Below are 20,173 nucleotides of genomic sequence, written 5' to 3' on the forward strand. Positions count from 1 at the left end.
GGTCAGGGAGCCAGCCGAGGTCCAGAAATAAGGAAGGCTGAACAATGCACATGGAAAAGGGGAATGTTTCACGATATATGTAGGCAGTGAAACCGGAAGGAACTGGTGACGAGTCAGGATCTACAAAGTCCTAGAAACCCGGAGTAAAGGCAGGAATCAAACAAGCTACAGCTGAACACAAATGAATGTCAAAATCCACACAGGGGGTACAAAAAGTGCGCTGCCCAAGGATGGGCTGCAGGGACACGGGGCTCGACAGAGCCATGTGGGCCTGGGTCACCTGTGAGCTCAGGCCAGGCAGCCACCACAAGGCTCAGGAGTTTTCTGGCCTTGTCACAGGGGTCTTGGGTCCAGAAAAAAGGCAGGGGTGGCCCCTCGACACTCTGCCCTGGTCTTGCAGCTCCCCAAGAACTGCGTGACTGAAACACTGGGATGCTCAGGGAGGGGCAGAACCGCAAGAACTTGGAGAGCTTGTCCCCTGAGGACTGGTTGTGGGAATGCAGGTGACAGTCTCTGGAGGAGAAAACACTCAGAGGCCAGTCTCCGAAAGGATATCTCAGCTGGGAGGGCACCCACCAGGCCTATATATAAAAGCTTCGTCCATGTGGGAGAGGTGGGTGCCGGGGGCGGACCTCAGCACAGCCTGAGGAAGAATTTTCTAACAGGCAGAGCCATCTGATGTTGGGTTGGCATGGGCTTCTCTGGGAGGTTCGGGGTACCTATTCTTAGAAGAAGGTAAAACTCTTGGCAGGTGTAATAGATGGGATTAGCGTATCAGCTGAAGAGCTGGACTCAGAAGTCCCTCCTACCCCCCAAATTCTACAGTTCTAAGGTTGGAAGGTCTCTCAAAAGATCATAATAGCAATCACCCCGCTCCCCAAAACCTGTTCACAGTGCCTTACAGCCTATAGAGCTTTCTCACATCCATCAGTTCCCCAGACTTCCTGTAAGGCAGACAGAGCTGGAGTGATGAGTCTACTTTGCAGAAGGGAACACGGAAGCCCCAAATCACAGAGCCAGGGAGTGGCAGAGTCTGGAGCTCTGGCTTCCTGCTGCCCAACCTGCCCAGCCCTGCTGGCTGCCGCTGCCCTGACAAGGACCACTCAGCACGCCAAGGCAAAGCGGGCCCCACACCAAGCTGGAGTTTAGGATCCCACAGCCTCGGTTCCAAGCCCAGCACCTCCATTTCTTTTGTGTGACCCCATGAAATTCTCTCGACCTCTTTGGGTCTGAGTTTCCTCCTCCGTATGAGAGAAAGGAGGTGTGAGGACGAAATGAAACCACACTGTAAAAAGCTTCTCTTGGAGGAGTTTGATGAATCTTAGTTCCCTTACCTTTAGGTAAAAAATGGGGACCCAAAAATGTATTCTGAATTATTAGGGGACATCGATACTTTAAAAAATATCTTGGTAAAGTGAAGAAATCCCTTAACCATCATTTTAGTGATAACATTTTCAGGTGCAAGTTGGGGCAGGGAGGACTCAGACATGAGCGTTCATGTTCAGGCTCCCAGGATTCCCCCGGGGCTCCAGCAAGACCACAGATCTCCCCCGCTGTGCCCCCTGACCCGAGGCTGATTCCTGGCCTGAGCCCATGAGAACACAGTCTCTCCAAACCTCCCAAAGGCCCAAACCTGCCACGGCTGCATCACCAGGTGAGGGTACTTTCACCCCCAATCACCAAATAATACCACCTGACATTTGCAGGACTACTTTGCAATTCTGGAAGCCACTTTCACCTGCTTCCTGGAGCCTCACAACAACCCTGTGGGAAAAGCTCAGCATTGTTCCCATTTGACAGCTGGTAAAACCAAGACCCAGAAAGGTTAATTCCCCTCTACAAGGTGACACAGCTGGTCGGTCTTCTACAGAGTATTCTGCCCCAGGGTATGGCCGGCACTCCCATTTCCACCAACATCACCTGCCCATCAATTTACTACCATCCCCAAAGCATAGGTTCTGGGCTGTTCTGGGCCCCAGGCCTGAACTTACTATCCGGGCCTTAGTGGGCTGGGCAGTCCAGTAGGAAAGTCCTAGGCATCTGGCTGGAAGCCTAGCTCTGCCATTTATTACTGAGGCACCTTTGGACAACTTTTCTGGGTCGCAGTTCCTTCATCCATAAAGTAGGAAAGTCAAGCCTCCTGCAGGCGGTTACCGCGAGGACTGGGGAAATAGTGCACGCAAAGCAGCCAGTGGCCCACAGGCATGAAATGAGTACACGCCACTGAGATCATGTAGAGGTCGGGTCAAGGGAGCTTACCTGAACGCTTTCTCCGAGGCTCAGAAAGGTAGTCCCGGGGGCACTGATCTGAGGGTCACCACCACCGCCACCGCCACAATCGTGGGCCGAGATGGGGGCACGGTCCTGCCAGGAGGCGTGCTCCAACTCCGGGAAGCTGTGCACAGAGCCCTAGGGCAGGGGTGGGGACGGGGCTCCCCACGACGGGACTGGGGAGGCCGCGGGCGGGCTCACCTTGCACGGGCTGCAGCTCCTCCACGACGCTCTCATCCGCGGTCTCCTCGGCCCACGTACCGGCCTCCACCACCTTGTAGCGGCTGCGCGGCTGGCTGAGCACGTGAGGGGCCTGCAGCGCCGCCTCGCGCTCGGCCGCCAGGTCTAAGTCCTGCTGCGCCAGGTGCGCCCGCAGCTGCCGGATCTCAAACTGCAAGAAAGAGCGGGGCGGTGGGCGGTGGGCTGCGCAGGGGCGGGGTGGGGGGGGGGGCGTGGATCCGGCCCGAGCCCGACGTCTGGGCGCTTTGCTCTTGGGGGAGCGGGGAGGAATGGGCTGAGCATCCCAAGGCTGGAGGGGGCGTTCCTTACAAATCTTCCAACGACACTAGTCGCAAGAGTCTCTGACGTTTCTGGAGCCTTTTCCGAGTCATAAAAAACACGTTCCTGTGTCTCACCTCGGATACTGTGTAGTCTGGCCCCATAGTGAAGACAAGATGGCCGTGAGAGGAAACACAGCCGTGGTTTGCGGGAAGAGCATCGGAGGAAGAGGAGTCAGGGAACGGGATTCGTTCTGGTTACTTGCCTAAACGTGCCACCCAAGAGCCTTATTCTGGCGTCCCACACTGACGATTAGTGGAAGACGGGAAACCCCGCAATATTCAGGGTCAGTGTAACTAGCCGGTGGGAGCCCATTGTGGCTTACTGGGCTGCCCCTGACCCATCTGTCTTCCAGCAACGCCCATATCCCCTCTTCTAGGAGGTGTTCCGAGGGCTGGCCAGACCAGACTGGACTCTAGTTCCCACCCTGCGGCGTACTGCCGTGTGTTCTTATCTGTAAAACAGGGGTTATCACCCCACAGAGCTCTCTGAGGACTTGAGGGCTTCATAAAGGCTTTGTAAAAAGCTGCACACATTTTTATTTTGGTTTCATTTTTTGTTGTTGTTGGGGAAGGTTGCCTAGAGAGGCTTCCAGATGCCTCTTGAGTTTGTGGCTGAGACGGCTGTTCACACTCTGGGGCCTCCCTGGGCCATCTGGGTGAAGGCAACGTTTGGGTCTGACACTGAAGGGCCTGGCCACGGGCTCAGGAGGAAGGAGATCTTTCACTGCCACCTAGTGTTCCAAACACACATTGCATCGCTTTGGCATAACCCCACAACCTCCAGTCAAACCCCCAAAGGCCTGAAGCAGGGAGGCGGGTAGAGGAGTCCCAGGGAGTCCCCGGGCCTGGGCTCCCTACCTAGGAGATTACCTACTTGCCCATGATCCCAATCTCCAGCCCTGGCCCCTCCCTGCAATGTCAGATCAAACCTCCAACTGCCTACCTGACAGCAACACAGAACTGGGGCACAGGTGTCACAAACTCAACCTAGTCTAAACAGGACACTTCGCTCTATCCCCACACCTGCCCCTCAGGTGTTTTCATCTCATTTTAGCTGTATCCCAAAAAATGCAATCTCCTCCCTTGCTTCCACACTTTCCCTTATCCTTGCCATCCAATCTGCCCTCAAGTCCAGCTCCCTAAGTGCTACCACAAGCCTGCCCACCTTCCTCCACCTCCACTGCCAGCTCTCACCTGGATGATTGCAGCCCTACAGCCCTCTACCGTCCATTCGCCAACAGGGGTCAGAGGGATTCTCGTAAACCTAGATCACATCATGTCACCCCCTTGTCCATAGACCTTGTCCATAGACCTTGGCTTACGTAACAGGTGCATGTTCTGGCTCTGCTTACCTGGTTCACTTCACCACATTCTTTCTCCCTTTACCTCCCGCTGTGACACAGGCCTTCTCGTCATTCCTTAAACACACGAAGTGTGTGTTGGTCTCAGGTCCCTTTCCCAGGGACCTCTGGTCCCATATCACACGGCTGGCTCCCCCTCTTGGAGGCCTTCCCCGACCCCTGGCCTAAGGCAGCCCCCCAGGCACTCCATCACATCCTTCTGTGTGAATTCTCTACATTTTGCTTGGCACCTTCTGATATTTTTGTTTATTTTAATGTTTTATTATTTTTCTTTTGACAAAAGTGAAACACACAGTTGAAGCATTCACTAACACTAGGGTGGCCAGGCATCGGGGCAACTTCCCAATGTCAGTGTTCACAAATTTTGTCTCTGGGAACACTCAGGTTTTCCCAGAGTTCATCACCTCTGGCTGCCTCTGTGCTGGGAGCAGGGCAGAAAAATGGGGCAGAGGGTCCAGCCATTAGATGAAAGGACTTTCACCTAATCCTCATTTTCAGCCCTGAACCTCTCCCCAGGCCTCTGCCTCACCCAGTGCCCACCTGCAGAGCCCTCTGGTTCAATTTCTCCAGAGGACGAACCTCTTGCCTCTTGTATGATGGGGGAGTGTGCAGAACTTGGGAGGGGACACGGAGGGTTCAAATATTATGTGTACAGACTTCTAGCCAACCCCTCTCCCCTGTGGTCAGCTTCACATTCACCCCGTTCCTCCCAAACTCTAAAGGGTACTGAGGGGGGAATTAGCCCATTTCCCTCACTATCCGCCTCTTTAGACACTAGAGTTATAGATTCTCCACTCTGCTAAATCACTCCCCATTTCCCTAAATCCACTGAAATCTGTATCCTCTTTGTCCTGATGGACAGGACTTAAAGAGAGTTTCTTAATTCTTATGTGTTTATGATTTTTTTCTTTACTATCATCTCGGTGGAGTTTGGGGAAGGAGATCAGATAAACACGTGTGGTCGGTCACTTCAGCTGCAGTAGTGTGCTGGTATAGAAAAAAAGAGGCCTGATTTATAGTACATGCTAATCTCTGGTATAAATACTCCCCCCATGGCCAATTGCAAACTACCAACATGATGTCATGCAGAACTGTGAAGAAATGTGCACAGCTGGCTCTCACGAGTCAGTGGGAGCTCCAGCACACCACTGCCACCCTCACCGCTCTGTAAGCGCAGGGATATAGAATAGAATCTATATAAGAATAGAATATAGAATACAATCTCTGTAAGAGCAGGGATCTTGCCTGTTTTGTTGCTTGGTACACAGAAGGGACTCGGTAAATGCTGCTGAATGAATCAATAAATCAGTGTGTGAAACCAGTCAGCTTTGCCCAGCTTTTTTCTGTGGTTTCAGGCTGAGCCCTAACTCCAGCCACAAACTGGGCCCCAACCTTAACCCAAAGCTGAGGCAAAGCCTGAGCCCCAACACTGAGCCCCAAGCTTGGTCACACACTGAGTCCTGACCCAAGTCACATACTAAGACCACATCCTGATCACACACTGGGCCCTAACTCTGGTCTCAGACTAGGCTCAGACCTGGATCTCAACAACCCAGTACTCGAATGGGGCCACTGGTCTCAGAAAGTGAGAAAGCGAGACTAGCTTATTATAGAGTGGCCTTCTGTGCAGGGGGAGAGGGCTCGAGCCACCCTTCTCGCAGCAAGGTCTCAGATGTCACGTAGGGCCCATTAGGCAACCCTCCTTAGCTCTGCTGGGGCTGGGAGCCCCTCCTGCCCAGGATGATCTGAACTTCCCATGGGCATACCCAGCCCACTTTCTCCAAGGCCGCTCATCAGGGCCGGCAGCCCTAGCTAATGGCCTCCTAGGCCACTCTGAACAGATGCATTATTGATAACTTGTAATTGATACAGAGCTGCCCATGAGTGTCCCACTGGAATTCAGGCCAGACACCAGAGGCCATGGCTTGCCCAAGCCCACATGTGCAGACATAGGCATGTACACTGAAATAAGTTTTCGGCTAGAAATATGAACCCGAGTGTATGGTAGTTCCCCCATTCACTCCTTTATTCACTTATCACTAAGAAGTCAGGTAAAGCATGGCGAGGGAAACGTTAAAATCCTGTTATGTGTATTGGAATGAAACTGCCTCTCCCAGCTTCACAGTGAGTCCTGGGTGGCCCAAGCGACAGGCACTGTCTGCGGCACTGCAGGGAACAAATGTCCCAGGAGAGTTCTAAGGGCTAGCTCTGGGTGACATTTGTGGCAGAAGAGGCACGGTGTGTCCGGGAGACAGAGACCGGGAGGTAAGAGGTGTTGGGGGAGGTCAGCAGGGGTCACACCAGGCAGAGCCTTGTAGCCATGGTAAGACATTTTAAGGACTTCAGCCCTTATTTAAAGAGAAACAATATACCACTGAAATCTTCTGAACAGAAGGGTGGAGGGGTGGAGGTGGAGGAGTGGTGATTCAGATGAGCATCTCGAGAGGACTGTGCTGACAGCTGAGCGGGGAATGAACTGGATGGGGGTAAGCCAGGGCGGACATGGGAATACCAGCTGGGAGGCTGCTGCAGCAGTGCAGGCCAGGGATGACCAGAATTTGGACTAGGGTAGAGACAGTGGAGATGAAGATGAAGACTGTTTAGGAGGTAGAAGTGTCAGCATGGGCATGGATTGGAATGCGGGTGAGGGAGGAGGCAACCTGCTTTGGGGACATATTTTTACAAGCTTCACACCCAGAGGGCATGGGGTGGCTGGATGCTCTGATCCCTCACCCTGAGAAGGAACGGCTGACTCCTTACGGAGACACTGCAGATGGGCTAAATGGCTCTCAGCTCTGGTCACTGGCTGTGACAGCCCAGGGGACTGTCTGGATGTTCTAGCTGGGACCCTCAGAGCCTGGTTCCTGATTCCCATATGCTGAACATGGCCACATGTGCTTCTCCAGTTGAAGGGTTGTCAAGGGGGTCCTAGGAGAGCAGGGCCTCTTTAGTCAGATGGGTGAACTGAGGCCCCGTGATGGGCAGGAGGCTTTTGTGCTGGGGGACAGTGTGGGGTAAAGTCTAGGACCACATGGTGCATCAGAGCAGAGTTGGGCCCAGAACCCATGTCTCTGGCTTCCAGCCCCCCAGACCCTGTGTCAGGGAACTTGAAGCCTTAAGGGAGAGATGGAAGTGACTCAGCTCAAACAGAATATGGGGGAGCTTCATGGTAACGGCGGCCAGGAAAGAGCAGGAGGCCCCCATGTGGGGAAAAAGCCAGGGCTGGAGGAGGAGCCTCAACTCTCGGCCCATCACCCCTCCCTCACTCTGACTTTGGTAAGTATCCTTTCCTCTTTGGGCCTCAGTTTCACTGTGTGTTCAGTAAGGCTAACGGAGCAGCTGAATTCTGGTCTATAACAAGCTCTGTGCTGGCTCTGGGACTCTAACTGGGAGGGAACAAAGTGAAAGGGCCAGTTAATTCTTGGTGCTGTCTTCAGGGCCATCCCCTGCTCCTACGGAAATGCCTCACTGTCAGACAGCCAACTCTTTAGAGAAAGATAACATAACCCAGAACCTCTAAAATGCATCAACAATGTGTAGTGTACAATAAGAATTACTATTCATGCAAACAAGCAGGAAAAAGGGATCGATTATCAAATCATAAAGCAGTTAGAGAAGAGTGTGGGAAAAGATGGACAAAATAGTTGTAGCATTTCAGTGGAGAAATAGAACCTAGAAAAAGAATCAAATGAAACTTTTAGGACCTTAATATACAATATTTGAAATTGAGCACTCAGTTGGATGGGTTTAACAGCAGACTGGACACAGTAGAAGATAGGGATGTTGAACTTGAGGATAGGTCTATAGAAAAATACTAAAAGTTACAGCCAGGGATTTCCCTGGTGGCGCAGTGGTTAAGAATCTGCCTGCCAATACAGAGGACACGGGATCGATCCCTGGTCCGGGAATATCCCACATGCTGAGGAGCACCTAAGCCTGTGCGCCACAACTACTGAGCCTGCGCTCTAGAGCCCGTGCGCCTAGAGCCCGTGCTCTGCAACAAGAGAAGCCACTGCGATGAGAAGCCCACACAACGCAACGAAGAGTAGCCCCAACTCACTGCAACTAGAGAAAGCCCATGCACAGCAACGAAAACCCAACACAGCCAAAAGTAAAAGTAAATAAATAAATTTATTTTTTAAAAAAAAAGTTACAGCCAGAAAAAGAAAAAAGAGAGAGAATGGGGGAACAGAATAGGGTATAAGGAAAAAGTGAGGCATGATCAGAAGGTCTAACATATGTAATTAGAGCTCCAGAAGGAGACCGATAGGATGGGACAGAAGCAATAAATAAATGATGGCCAAAAACTTTGCAAATCTAATGAAAACACCAACCCACAAATCCAAACCCTAAGGAGGATAAATACAAAACTCCCACACCTAGAAACCCTATAGTCAAACTGCTAAACACAGAAAGGAGAAACACCCATAGCGCTGAGGCTCTCCAGGTTCACGTGAGCCTGGGCCTCTGGGACAGAAAGTGCATGGCGGCTTTGGGGATAAAATGAAGCAAATTTTCCACTGGCAAACTGGGCCAGTGGGGAAAAAAAGACGATTCTATGAGTTGGGAAGAAGGAAAGTGCAGTCACAGCCCTTCTTAATGCACATTATTAGCTAAGTATTTCTAATCAGATAACCTGACCAGATCTGCTGGGATCCACAGGGAAGCCCTCAGCGTGCATTACTGGAGTGAGTCAGGCCCCTTCCATTGGGCTGGGCTTTTAATGCATGGCCAGGCGGGGCCAGACCCCGGTGCGGGGGGTGGGGCGGGCGGCAGGGCGGGCACACCCAGCCCATCTCTGCCTTTAATGGTCTGGTTTGTGAAGTACAACTGACAGGGCCTTGGCCTGATCAATGCACACTTTGGCCAGAAGCTCGATGGTATCTAATGCAATAGCAATAATTTTCTTCCATCCTATTAGTGCTGTCTGCACAGACTGCCCTGCCTTCAAACCCATCTGCTATTGGGATGGCATCCAATGTTTATTTCCATTAGTTTCACCATTGTTGGTAACAATAAAACTCAGGAGACAGTTGCAAACTAATGATTTAGGAGCAGGGTGAAGCTGAATTCGACCTTGGCCCCTTTCCATCCACTGTGAAGATGACTGGTAGTTGGCCATAAATTTAAATTATGGCAAAAGGATAACATAAATTATTCCTCTGATGGCTAATTTTATCAGCTAAATAGGCTTGTCATTAAAGCTATCGGCTGTTTTACAAATCACTGCCCATGTTTAAAAAAAAAAAATTCACTTCCCACAGTGGGGATCTTGAATAATCCGGGTAACAAAGACTATTGTGCTGAGCTGGGGGGCTTGTGGCCTCTGCAAGAAAAGAGGGGGCTCTCTGGAACGAGTCCGCATCTAGCAACACCCCCAGAGCCAGGATAGAACCCCTTTCCTGCTGCTCGTGACCTGCTGAAGGGGCTGCTGGCCCTCGAAGGACCGTGGAGTGGACACCGCCCCCCACCTGCCTCCAGTGGGAACGCCTATCGCTTAGGGTCCAGGTTATCGTCCTGTTTCTTCAGGAAACAGGCCAGGGAGACTTGCATCATCCAGGAAGGATTAATCATTGTGATGGTGCCTCCTGCTAGTGGGAAGCGGGGAATGGAGGTAGAAACATCGTGAGCCTATTAGGTGACTGTGCAGGTGACTGTTTTCTCCTTGGCCACTCAGACTACTTTTGTCAGCATCTGGTGCCTTAGGTGTGACTGTGTAACTGAGTCCTCCCACGAAATGGGGGCAGAAACAATGTCACCGCTTTCAGGCCCGGCCAGTAAAAATCTATGCACAATTCTCTACCCTCCCTTTCTTAATCCCCTGGCTGAAGGGAGAAAACTCCAAACACTTAGAAGAAGAAGGAGCCATGACAGGGGAAGAGCCTGGAGGCCAGAGTGACTGTGTGGAACAGTGTCCCTTTACCCCCTCCCCAAAGCAATTGCACTGGGCTGCGGTGTGGGTGACAAACACGCTCCTCTTGTGTTCGGCCACGGAGATGTCTGGATTTGTTTAATGGAGCAGTTTGTGTTACTCATTCTAACAGTGACTTGTACGGATGCCCTATTTCTGGTGGAGGAAAATGGACACTGAACTCTGAGTTCCACCCCAGCCCTTCCTTCCATGACAAACAGTGAGACACTGGGCAGGCAGCAGCCTCTCTCAGACTCAGCCTTTCCATCTATAAAAGGATTAATAATACCCAGCCTGCCAACTTTGACCATCAAAGTCAAAATGAGCTAAAACACGTGGCAGCACATTTGTAAATGGTCACCATTATATAAATGATTTAGTATTATTTTTGTGCTCTCTCTTTTTTAACATTTACTGAGAGACTCCAGTGGGCCAGACTTTATATATTACTTGAATTAATCTGATAGTCACAGCACCCTTGTGACGTAAGCCTTGTTTCCTCCATTTTTCCAATGAGGATCCTGAGGTCCAGGGGTTAAGAGGGTTATTGGTGGAGCTGAGGTTAGAATCCCACTTGCTGATTCCCATGGTAAGAGGATGCTCTCCACCCTCCAAGCTGCCCCCGCACAGGACTCTTCTTTCAGAGACCACCGCCTGCCCCAGGTCTAAGGCTGACCTAAGGGGCTCACAGAGTTCCACTGGCCTCCTTGCTGGGCCTCAAGTCACCCTAGACTGAGCCCCACCTCCCTGGGTCTTTTGCCAGTGGTCTCACTGGATGGTGCTGAAGAAGAAGAACTTAACTGGTCCCACAGGGCCCAGCAGGGAAGAGAAACAAACTTCGACCATGAGCTGAGTTGGATCGTATTATTTTGGACCAAAAGTTGTTGCAAGGCTTATAGAGCAAAGAGCAAGTACAATGGGGACTTCACAGTATGTTTTGGAATCAGAGCAAGGTCCTGGGCAGGGATGTACTGAAACCTCAGAAGTGGTTTCTTAAGACAAGTTGGGAGAATATATCACTGCATTGATTTAACCACTGCATCTGAAATAGCTTTGATTTCTGAAGCAGCCAGTACAAAGAAAGAGACAAAAAGTTCATACCATCTCTCTGAAGGGCGGGAACTAGCACCCCACCTCTGGAATCCATCTGTGTACCAGAGAGATGAGTGCCTAAGAAAATTCTGGCTGGACGGGCAGAGAACAAAATCCAGATACGGAGCAAAATAAAAGTGAAAGGACCTTCCAGTCGAAGGACTGTTGAATGCAGGGGTCTGAGGCGACCTGCTTCCACCACAGAAATGAGCCATCTGGAAGAAACTGCAGAAGGTCAGCCAGGGCTTGGGAAAGGTGAGACTGACCAACAGTGTCCCCCTCCCTCCCCCCGCCCCAACCCTGGCCCCTCTGGGCTCCTCTTTCCAGTAGGAATCTGCTAAGGATGAGGTGAGCCAGTAGTCAGGAGAGATGAGGGAATGAGGGAAGCACTGAATCCTGTCTCCCTGTGAAGACCAGAAGGTCAGTGTGATCTGGGGGGAGGAAAGGATTAGAATGAGCTGTAAGAGACCCCTGTTCCATCCTAATCTCCTAACTGCCCTCAGATTCCTCCAACTGCCAAATCCAGGGGCCCCTCATCTATAACACAAGGGAGTTCTGGGGCACCTTGGGCGTGGCCTGTGGTGAGAATGGGATGCCATGTGGCACAGAAGATAAAATGTGCGAGATATTCATGCAAGAAGCTAGCAAGGCATGTCACCCAAGAGTCTCCACAGGGTCACAGTAAGAAACAATTTAAGCTTTCTAAAAAGGCTAAGATGAATTTAAAAAGAGTCACTTGACAGTGGAGAGACCTGACAAACACTACGTCAGCGTCAACATCCACGGTGATGTCATAGTGACAGTATGTACCTTTGATATGATGGGATGAGAATGGCACGGGACCTCTGTCTCCCTCCCCAAAACCCAGAACTCCAATCTAATCACGAGAAAAGCATCAGTCAAATCCCAACAGAGAGACATCCTATAAAATACCTGACCAGAACTCCTCGAAACTGTCAAGGCCATCACAAACAAGGCAAGTCTGAGGAACTTTTATAGCCAAGAGGAGCCCAAGGAGACATGATGACTCAATGTCATGTGGTGTTCTGGATAGGATCCTGGAACAGATCAAGGACATTCGATAAAAACTAAGGAAATCTGAACAATGTGTGGGCCTTGATAGTAACATATCAATATTGGTTCATTAATTGTAACAAATGTATGATACTAATGTAAGATGTTAATAATGGGGAAAAGGGGTACAGGGTATATGGGAGCCCTGTACTATCACCACAATGTTCCTATAAATCTAAAACTGTTCTAAAAAATAAAGTTTAGTTTTAAAAAGAGCTAAGATGAGTGAAGTGTTGGCAAACAGTTTTACAAATACATGCCAGGGAGAGAGCAAGGTGAACGCAAAGGTAGTGTTTTGTTTAAACTGAGACTCTACACACTTCATTGGAATTTTGGGTACATTTCAATTTCTTAGGTAGCATATACAAATTCAGTTTGGAAATTGCTTCATTAAGCCCTAAGAATTCCTGCTGGGAGAGAGAGAGAGCGCAAGAGTTTGTGACAAAGATGAACAGAATGACCTGGAATGGGGTTGGGTGGGGTGGGAGTGAGGGCAGCAGCAAGAGACTCTTTGGAAATGCTACTGAGGCAGCTGAGGGCAGCCGGGTTTGTGCCTGCAAGAGAAGAGTTGTCCTCAGGCAGTGGTTTAAAGACATCCTGGTGCACAGTCTAATCAATGTTTTCACCGAGCCCTGAGAAGTGACATGGGTATAAAAATGTCATAGAACACGATCCTTAGCAAGGTGGGCTGGGGAAGAACACCTTTCACAGATAGGACACCTGGATCCACTCCTGGCTCTAAAAGCCCTCTCTTAGCTCTGTGCTCTTGGGCAAGTCACCACTTCTCAATTTTCCTATCTGTAAAATGGGTGTACGTGGAGAAATGGGTGGTTAGTTCCCATAGAGTCACCATTTATCACGTGCCAGGCTTTAGGCTAAGCAATCGCACAGCCATCCTTCAAGGATTGTATTATTATCCCCATTTTTCAGATTAGGAAAACCAAGGTCCACAGAGGTCCCCTTGGTGCCCAAAGCCACAAGTAGCCAAGCTGGCTTTGCACTCAGGTCTGTCCCTAACATCCTAACCATTCCAGGCACTATTCTCTCAAAGGGCCTAGCCATCCCTGACGTTCCACGAGCCAGCATTCACATTTCTTTAAGGGCATTTTTTGCTCAGTCAAGTCCCAAGCCTGGTCTTAAAATCCAGCTGAAAATGAGGTGTCTATTTGCTCCACCCTGTGGAGCGGGCACGGCTCTGGGAGAGCAGCGTTCGTGGTTTCTCTGCAGAACCCAGTGACCCAGCGTGTGGCTCTGGCCAGCCCCTCCCGCCTACCTGGCAGCCTGCTGGGATTCCAGCCCATCTGGCCCTTTTTTGCTGTCTTAACTAAGATGACAGGCTTCAGGTGTTTTTTAAATTAAAATGGTTTGTTTCTGTTTATCTCTTTTCCAGATGTCACTACGTAGAGGGAATCTGTCTTTATTTATTGGCTCTTTCCTGTGCAGAATCCAAGGGAGTCTCCCTCTGGCCCAGATCCCTGGGAAGGAGGCCACATATAGAGGATGACGTGAACCGGGACGGCAGGAATGTGGGGTCCCCGGGGGCTCAGGACGGGGTCACAGTGGAAACCAGGAGGGCTGGCCTGCCATCAGCCACGCAGCACGTGGGCTGTTAACGTGGCCATGCATTTATGGAGGGCAGATGCGGCGCTGCGTCTGTGTCTTTCACGTGGCCAAATGCAACGAAGCAGAGCATTCATTTTCCTGTGAGACAGCAGACTGAGAGCTGCCTGACCACGCTCTGGCCGGGTCCTGGATGACACTTGAGCTGTCCTCTCCCTGACCCCTCCACCTCCCTCTGCCCCAAGCCCAGGCCGCGTTCCCCTTGGTGGTTCTGCCGCCTCTACCGGGCTTCCCGTCTCCACTCCTGCCTCTCCCATCCGTCCTTCAAAGGCTACCAGAAAGATACACCAAAAACTCAAATCTGAGCAAATCCCCCCGGCCCTGCTTCCAACACTCCAGGCTTCTTCCCTCCCAACTGGATGAAGCCCAAACTCCCTGGTCAGCCCTGCGGCCCTCCCCAAGCCTGCCTCCAAATCCCCCCACTCCCCGCCTCTGCTCACACCCTGAACAGCCTTGATCCCCCCAGCACAATGCCCACTCTCGTGCCTCACCTGTCCCCTCTACCTGGCGCCCTTCTCCAGGGGTCCGTGGCTCAATGTCAGTGCCTCTGGAAACCCGTCCACCCCACCGAGAGCCCCCGACGTGTCCCTGCTGAAGCATGCATTACACGGGACTGCTGCTGTCTAGCATGGGCCTGCTAAATGCCCCGAGTCATCCAGAGCCTCCTGAGGGCAGGGGCCTGTCCTGTGCACACTCCTGGCTGACCAGATGCACAGGTAAGCACGAAGCTGATGCCAACTGCTTCGGGACTGGAGCATCATTCTTCTTCCCAGCCTAGCACTTCTTCCCAGCCTAGACGGCCCCACTCCCGGGACCCCATGGACAATGTGCCCCTGGGGACTGTGTCCCCTGATGGCCCCTCTTGTCACTCATAAGCGTTTTGTGCTGAAGTGAAAGGCCGTGGTGTTCCCCAAGTAGATAAAGAGATAAATGTTCCCGGACAGACATTCCAAGGGGATGACTTGGAAGACGTGGCCTGCGTGTTCCTGTGGGGTAATTCCACACACTCCCCACCCGCTCCAGCGCCTCCTCCAGCCACGAGAGCCTGGGGCTGGGGAGCCAGGAGACCCACACGTAGGGGGTGCTGGGCTGGGGACAAACACGAGTTGGACGAAGCCTGCCCTAGGGGAGCATCCAGCTTAGTGGGAGAAGCAGCTCCGGGTGCGAACAAGCACGGCCCGCGGCAGTGAGTGCCCAGGACCCTTGGAGGCCGACAGCGAGGGCTTCGGGGCTGGGGCCCATCCTCCCACACACGTTCCCCCCACCTTGCGAGCTAGCCGCTCTGTGGCGTTCCCACCCTGCACGGCTGGTACCAGAACATTCCCTGCACTTGAGGCTATGTTTCTACAGCGCTTTGCAGCCTTCCTGCAGGGCCCTGCTGTCCTCCGACCTCCTGAGCACCCCAGTCCCCTCCCCTAAACTCCTATAGAAGGGGTTGTCTGTCCCACTCACATGGCAGCGGTCCCCTCATCTTAGGGAGGAAAGAACTGAGGGCAAAGAAGTGTGTGACTTGGTTGAAGTCCTGGGGGAGGGAGCAGAGGACTGGGGGGCTGGACCTTGAGAGAAGCCTCTGGATTCCCAGACAGACCCTCTCCGAGCCCCGGTTGCCTGTCCCCCTGGCTCTGCCCAGCACAGCCTTGGAGGGCCCGTCCCTGTCTCTGAGTCTTTGCCAGGGTTCCTAGAGGGCAGAGGGCGCTGCTGAAGCCTCTCTAGTGTGTCTGGGGGTCCTGGGTGGCAACTGGCCCACAGCGGTGCCCAGCAACCTCTGTACACAGAATTCGACCCCTGCTTCAGAGACCGCCGTGCCCAGAAGACCCTGATAACTGAGGGGACGACTCAGCCGGTTCAGGTTGGAGAGCTGACTGGTCACCACGGAGAGATGAAAAGAAGACTGGCCTTAGAGCCAGGGCGGAGTCCGGGCCGGGCCGGGCTGGGCATGAGTGACCTTAGAGACGCGTCTCCCCACTCTGGGCCTCAGGTTCCCATGTGTCTGTGAAGGGGCTGGAGGAGGTCGCTGACCGCAGGGCACCTGCGGCTCTGGCACCCTAGGGGACTTGAGAAACCGCTAGGGTCCTCAGCCCTGGACGGAACTGGGCAGAACTGAGAGTGGCCACGCGTTACCCCTTGCTCCTGACAGATCTGCGTCAGTCTCTCCAGCTGCTCGTCCTGGATGACCTTGGCCTTCTCGTACTGCTGGATGACCATCTCCATCTCCACCTTCACAGGCAGGACGTAGGCTGGAAAACAGAGACAGCCCCGTGAACAGCTTGGCGGCGGCAGGGCTTGGTGGGGAAGGGGCTGGTCCCAGCGTCCAGCCAGCAGCAGGCTCAGGCCCAGGTGTGGTTCCTGGAAGAACTGGGGCGGGGGCGGTGGTGTCAGGTACCCAACAGCACCCAGAAACTATAAGAGGGCTAGAACCCTAACCCATCACGACTAAGATACCGTTTTTTTTTTTCCTTTTCCATAGTGATAGAAGAACCCTTAATTTTGGCTGTGTGCACAGCTGCCTGGTATGAGGACTGTATTTTGCAGTCTCCTTTGCAGCTGTGAAAAGCCATGAGACTACATCCTGCATGACGGGATGCAAGTGCAGGTGTTGTGCAGCGGCTTCCAGAAGCCTTCCTTAAAAGGCACCTGGAGTTGAGGAGGAACTGCAAATATTAGAACCCTCCCACATTGCTGGTGGGAATGTAAAATGGGGCAGCTGCTCTGGAAAACAGGAGTTCTTCAAAATATTCAACAAGGAGTGACCATATGGCCCAGTAATTCCATACCTAGGAACCTAAGAGAAATGAAAACATATGTCCATACAAAAACTTGTACATGAGTGTCCACAGCAGCCCAAAGTGGAAACAGACTAAATGTCCATCAACTGACAAATGGATAAATAAAATGTGGTATATCTATACAATAGAATACTATTTGACAATAAAAAGGAATAAAGTACTGATGCGTACTACAACAAGTGAAAGACGCCAAACACAACAGACCACATAAATGATTCCACTTATATGAAATGTCCAGAAGAGGGAAATCTATTCAGACAGAAAGTAGATTAGTGGTTGCTTAAGGCTGGAGGGGAATGGGGAGTGACTGCTAATTAATGGGTATGGGTTTCTTTTTGAAGTGATAAAAATGCTCCAAACTTAGATTTTGGTGATGTTTGCACAATTCTATGAATATACTAAAAAGCATTCAATTGTGTACTTTAAATGTGTGTTTTACGGTGTGTGAACTACATCTCAATAAAGATGTGCAAAAAGAAAAGGCAGCTGGGGCTTTCCTTTTGCTTCTTTATCTTCTTCCTCCCTTCCTTCTTCCTATTGGCTGAAATGAGGATGTGATGGCAGGCACTGAAGCAGCCATCTTGAACCATGAGGGTGACTTTGGAAAGTAGGCTATGTGCAGCAAAGCAACAATACAAGAGGAACCTGGAATCATGACTTCAGAAGCTCCTTATTGGCCCTGGACTGCCTACCTTACTGGCCCAGGCTTTCATGTGGGAGAAATAAGCTTCTGTTTTGTTTTAGTTACTGCTATTTTGAGTCTCTCTTACTCACAGTGGATTCTACTTATAAAAGACATACATTGAGACCCAGAGAGAGAGCCTGGACTCTGGATTATGGGGCCCCATGAGCTCCCAGGCAGTGGCAGCCCCTCAGGGACAGAGCCAAGAGCAGAGCCTGTGCAGAGGGGGGAAGCTGAACAGCTAAGGGAACACTGGTGGGTGTCAGGGGTCCTGGGCTTCACTGCTGACTCAGAGCTGGTTTCCTGTGTGACCCTCACCCCTCTTGGCTTCAGTTTCCCCATCTGTGAAATGAGAGGAATGGACTAGATGATCTCCCAGTGCCTTTCCTGCGTGGGCCTTACAAAGCTGGACCTGATCACAGCTCAGTTTGATGAGGACTCTGGATTAGGGGCTCCCTGGCAAGATGCCAAACCCCACAGTGTTCACAGGATGGGACATGGGGCTGGGGACCAGGGAGAGGGTACCCCGATAAGGGGATGAGAGACCCCAGAGACCATCCTTCCTGCCTCGAACTCACCCCTTTCGGGCCACTCACCATCGATGACCCTCTTCACCCGCCAGATCCGGAGCATGATGATGAGGCTGATGGCATCCCAGGGGCTCCTGGGCCCGTTAGCCACAGTGGACGCCACCATCGGGGCCAAGGACAGGATGATCACAGCCCCATCAAACACCTGTGAGAGGAGGTGGATTTCAGTGCCCTGGGCCAACTTCCTGAATGTCCTGGAACCAGAGACCAGGTCAGGCAAAGCAGCTGGTGCTGGCCAGTGACCCCCTGCACCCCCCTCAGAAGTTCACCCCCATCTCTGGCTGCCTCTCGTGACCCTCCTTAGTCTTTAGGGACCTCCCACCCCAGACGTGCCCCTGAGCACTCTCTCTCCTCCAAGTGACCTCAGCCCATCGCCAGCCTTGGTTCGGACGGCCTTGGGCTGTTCCAAGCTTCTTTTGCAAGCATATGTCTCCAGCATCCTGTACCTTCTCGGGGTGGGGCTTGCATCCCGTGTTGCAGGTTTCCTGCGCTGGCCTCACTGAATCCCTCACTGGCAGTGGAGGCTGAAGGCAGGCCCCTTACCCCTGGGAAGCAACAGCCTAGAGCCCACATCTCATCTGCATCTGGTGCTGATGCTGAGTCTCTAACCCTGCATGGAGGCAAAGCTCGGGGAGAAGGGGACCCAGCCTGCGCTTCAGCTCTGGGCCTTGACCTTCCATCTGCCTGTTCCAGCCTGGCCTGGTCTGAGACTTCCACAGGCCAGGCCCCTATGTCTGCTCCCAGCATTTGGCCCAAAGAGGCTAAAAAGTGTGTGTGGTGAGGAATGGGGTGGTGAGGAAGGAGTGGGCAGCAGACACTGACAGTCTTGCCTTGTCCTGTGCACACCAAACTCTGGGGGTCAGCCAGCCTCCCCCGCACCTCATCTCCACCCACCACACGCCACCTGCTTTTATACAAAGCAAAGCAACCGGTTTGCTCTGCAGAAACCCAGGCTGAGAAACACTTTTATGGTTCCCCCACTCAGCTCTCTGATCATGGGGCCATTTTGGAGTGGATTTGTTTTAAAACACATTTCAAAAGCTTTCCAAAATGATTCAAGAATAACTTTTTATGGCATGGACATATAGACACCACCAAATGTAAAACCGATAGCTAGTGGGAAGCAGCTGCATAGCACAGGGAGATCAGCTCCGTGGTTCGTGACCACCTAGAGGGGTGGGATAGGGAGGGTGGGAGGGAGACACAAGAGGGAGGGGATATGGGGATATATGTATATGTGTAGCTGATTCACTTTGTTATACAGCAGAAACTAACACACCATTGGAAAGCAATTATACTCCAATAAAGATGTTAAAAAAAAAAAAGATAACTTTTTAAATTTTGCAGAAAGTCAAGGAGATTTTTTAGACCATTCCTTTGCTGGAAACTTTCTCAGTTCACCCCCCTCCCCACCCACCCAAAGGCACAGCTGAACAGACTCCTGTGTCCAGTGTGGGAAGGAGATGGCCTTTGTTGATGGCTCCCACCCTGGGATGGATGGGACAGTGACATTTCCTGGCTTCCAGGATGGTTGGCTTGTGGGGTGCAGATGGACATTGGTCTTTACCTCTATTTTGTTTTCAATGTAATCCCAGATCCCGAGCACCACTATCCGAAGAACAGTCTGAGAGGAAGTGAGAAAAGAGGTTATGGTTATTGTTCTCCCTCCCCCCTCCTCCCGGCGGAGAGGATTCCAGAGCTCGGAATCAAGGGCTCTGCTTCCTGTTCAATAATGGGAGAAGTCTTCACCATCCCCTAAGTGTTTCTCAGCCCACGCGCTCTCTCAACCCCCGCTTTGAGTGCCCTAGCTCAGGTCTGCGTCACCGCCTGCGCCAGCCCCTGGCTAAGCACCTTCAATGCTCCCATTACATACACATACACTCTGAATCCTTGGAATGACACGCAGGACCCTGCCTCCTTCTCCAGTTATCTGTTGCACTCCTGTCATGTCACAAACCACTTGCAAGCTCTTTCTCCTTTGCCTTGTCTTTGCACGTGGCTTTGACCCCCCCATTGATTTCCCCCTCACCCCCAATCTCTCTTCTCTCCTTATACAATAATTGGAATTTCAGCATGGCCACCCAGATAAAGACTACACTTTCCAGCCTTCCTTGCATCTGTAGTGGCCATGTGACCAAGTTCTGGCCAATGGCTTATAAGGAGAGAAGCTCTGTGTACCACCTCCTGGTTGCGACCTTTAAGGGATTAGGCTCATCCTCCTATTTC

General features: G+C 51.8%; 1 protein-coding gene and 1 long non-coding RNA gene across 4 annotated transcripts in view; one reads left to right on the forward strand and one right to left on the reverse strand.

Annotated features, from left to right (window-relative positions):
- LOC132523566 (uncharacterized) overlaps positions 1 to 14,501 on the forward strand; it is a 52,035-nt gene extending 37,534 nt beyond the window's left edge. For both annotated transcript variants that reach the window (XR_009541570.1, XR_009541574.1), the window contains exon 4: positions 13,660 to 14,501. This is a non-coding gene — a long non-coding RNA (uncharacterized LOC132523566). The remainder of the gene's footprint in view (positions 1 to 13,659) is intronic.
- Positions 1 to 20,173, reverse strand: part of TMEM266 (transmembrane protein 266) — a 144,397-nt gene that overhangs the window by 29,235 nt on the left and 94,989 nt on the right. For both annotated transcript variants that reach the window (XM_060154808.1, XM_060154814.1), the window contains exons 6-9: positions 19,515 to 19,571; positions 17,954 to 18,092; positions 16,011 to 16,126; positions 2,473 to 2,662 (exon numbers count right to left, since the gene is read on the reverse strand). In XM_060154808.1, coding sequence (XP_060010791.1) covers positions 2,473 to 2,662; positions 16,011 to 16,126; positions 17,954 to 18,092; positions 19,515 to 19,571 — 502 coding nt within the window. The remainder of the gene's footprint in view (positions 1 to 2,472; positions 2,663 to 16,010; positions 16,127 to 17,953; positions 18,093 to 19,514; positions 19,572 to 20,173) is intronic.

Source organism: Lagenorhynchus albirostris, chromosome 1 (genome assembly GCF_949774975.1).
Source record: "Lagenorhynchus albirostris chromosome 1, mLagAlb1.1, whole genome shotgun sequence".
Lineage (NCBI taxonomy): Eukaryota > Metazoa > Chordata > Mammalia > Artiodactyla > Delphinidae > Lagenorhynchus > Lagenorhynchus albirostris.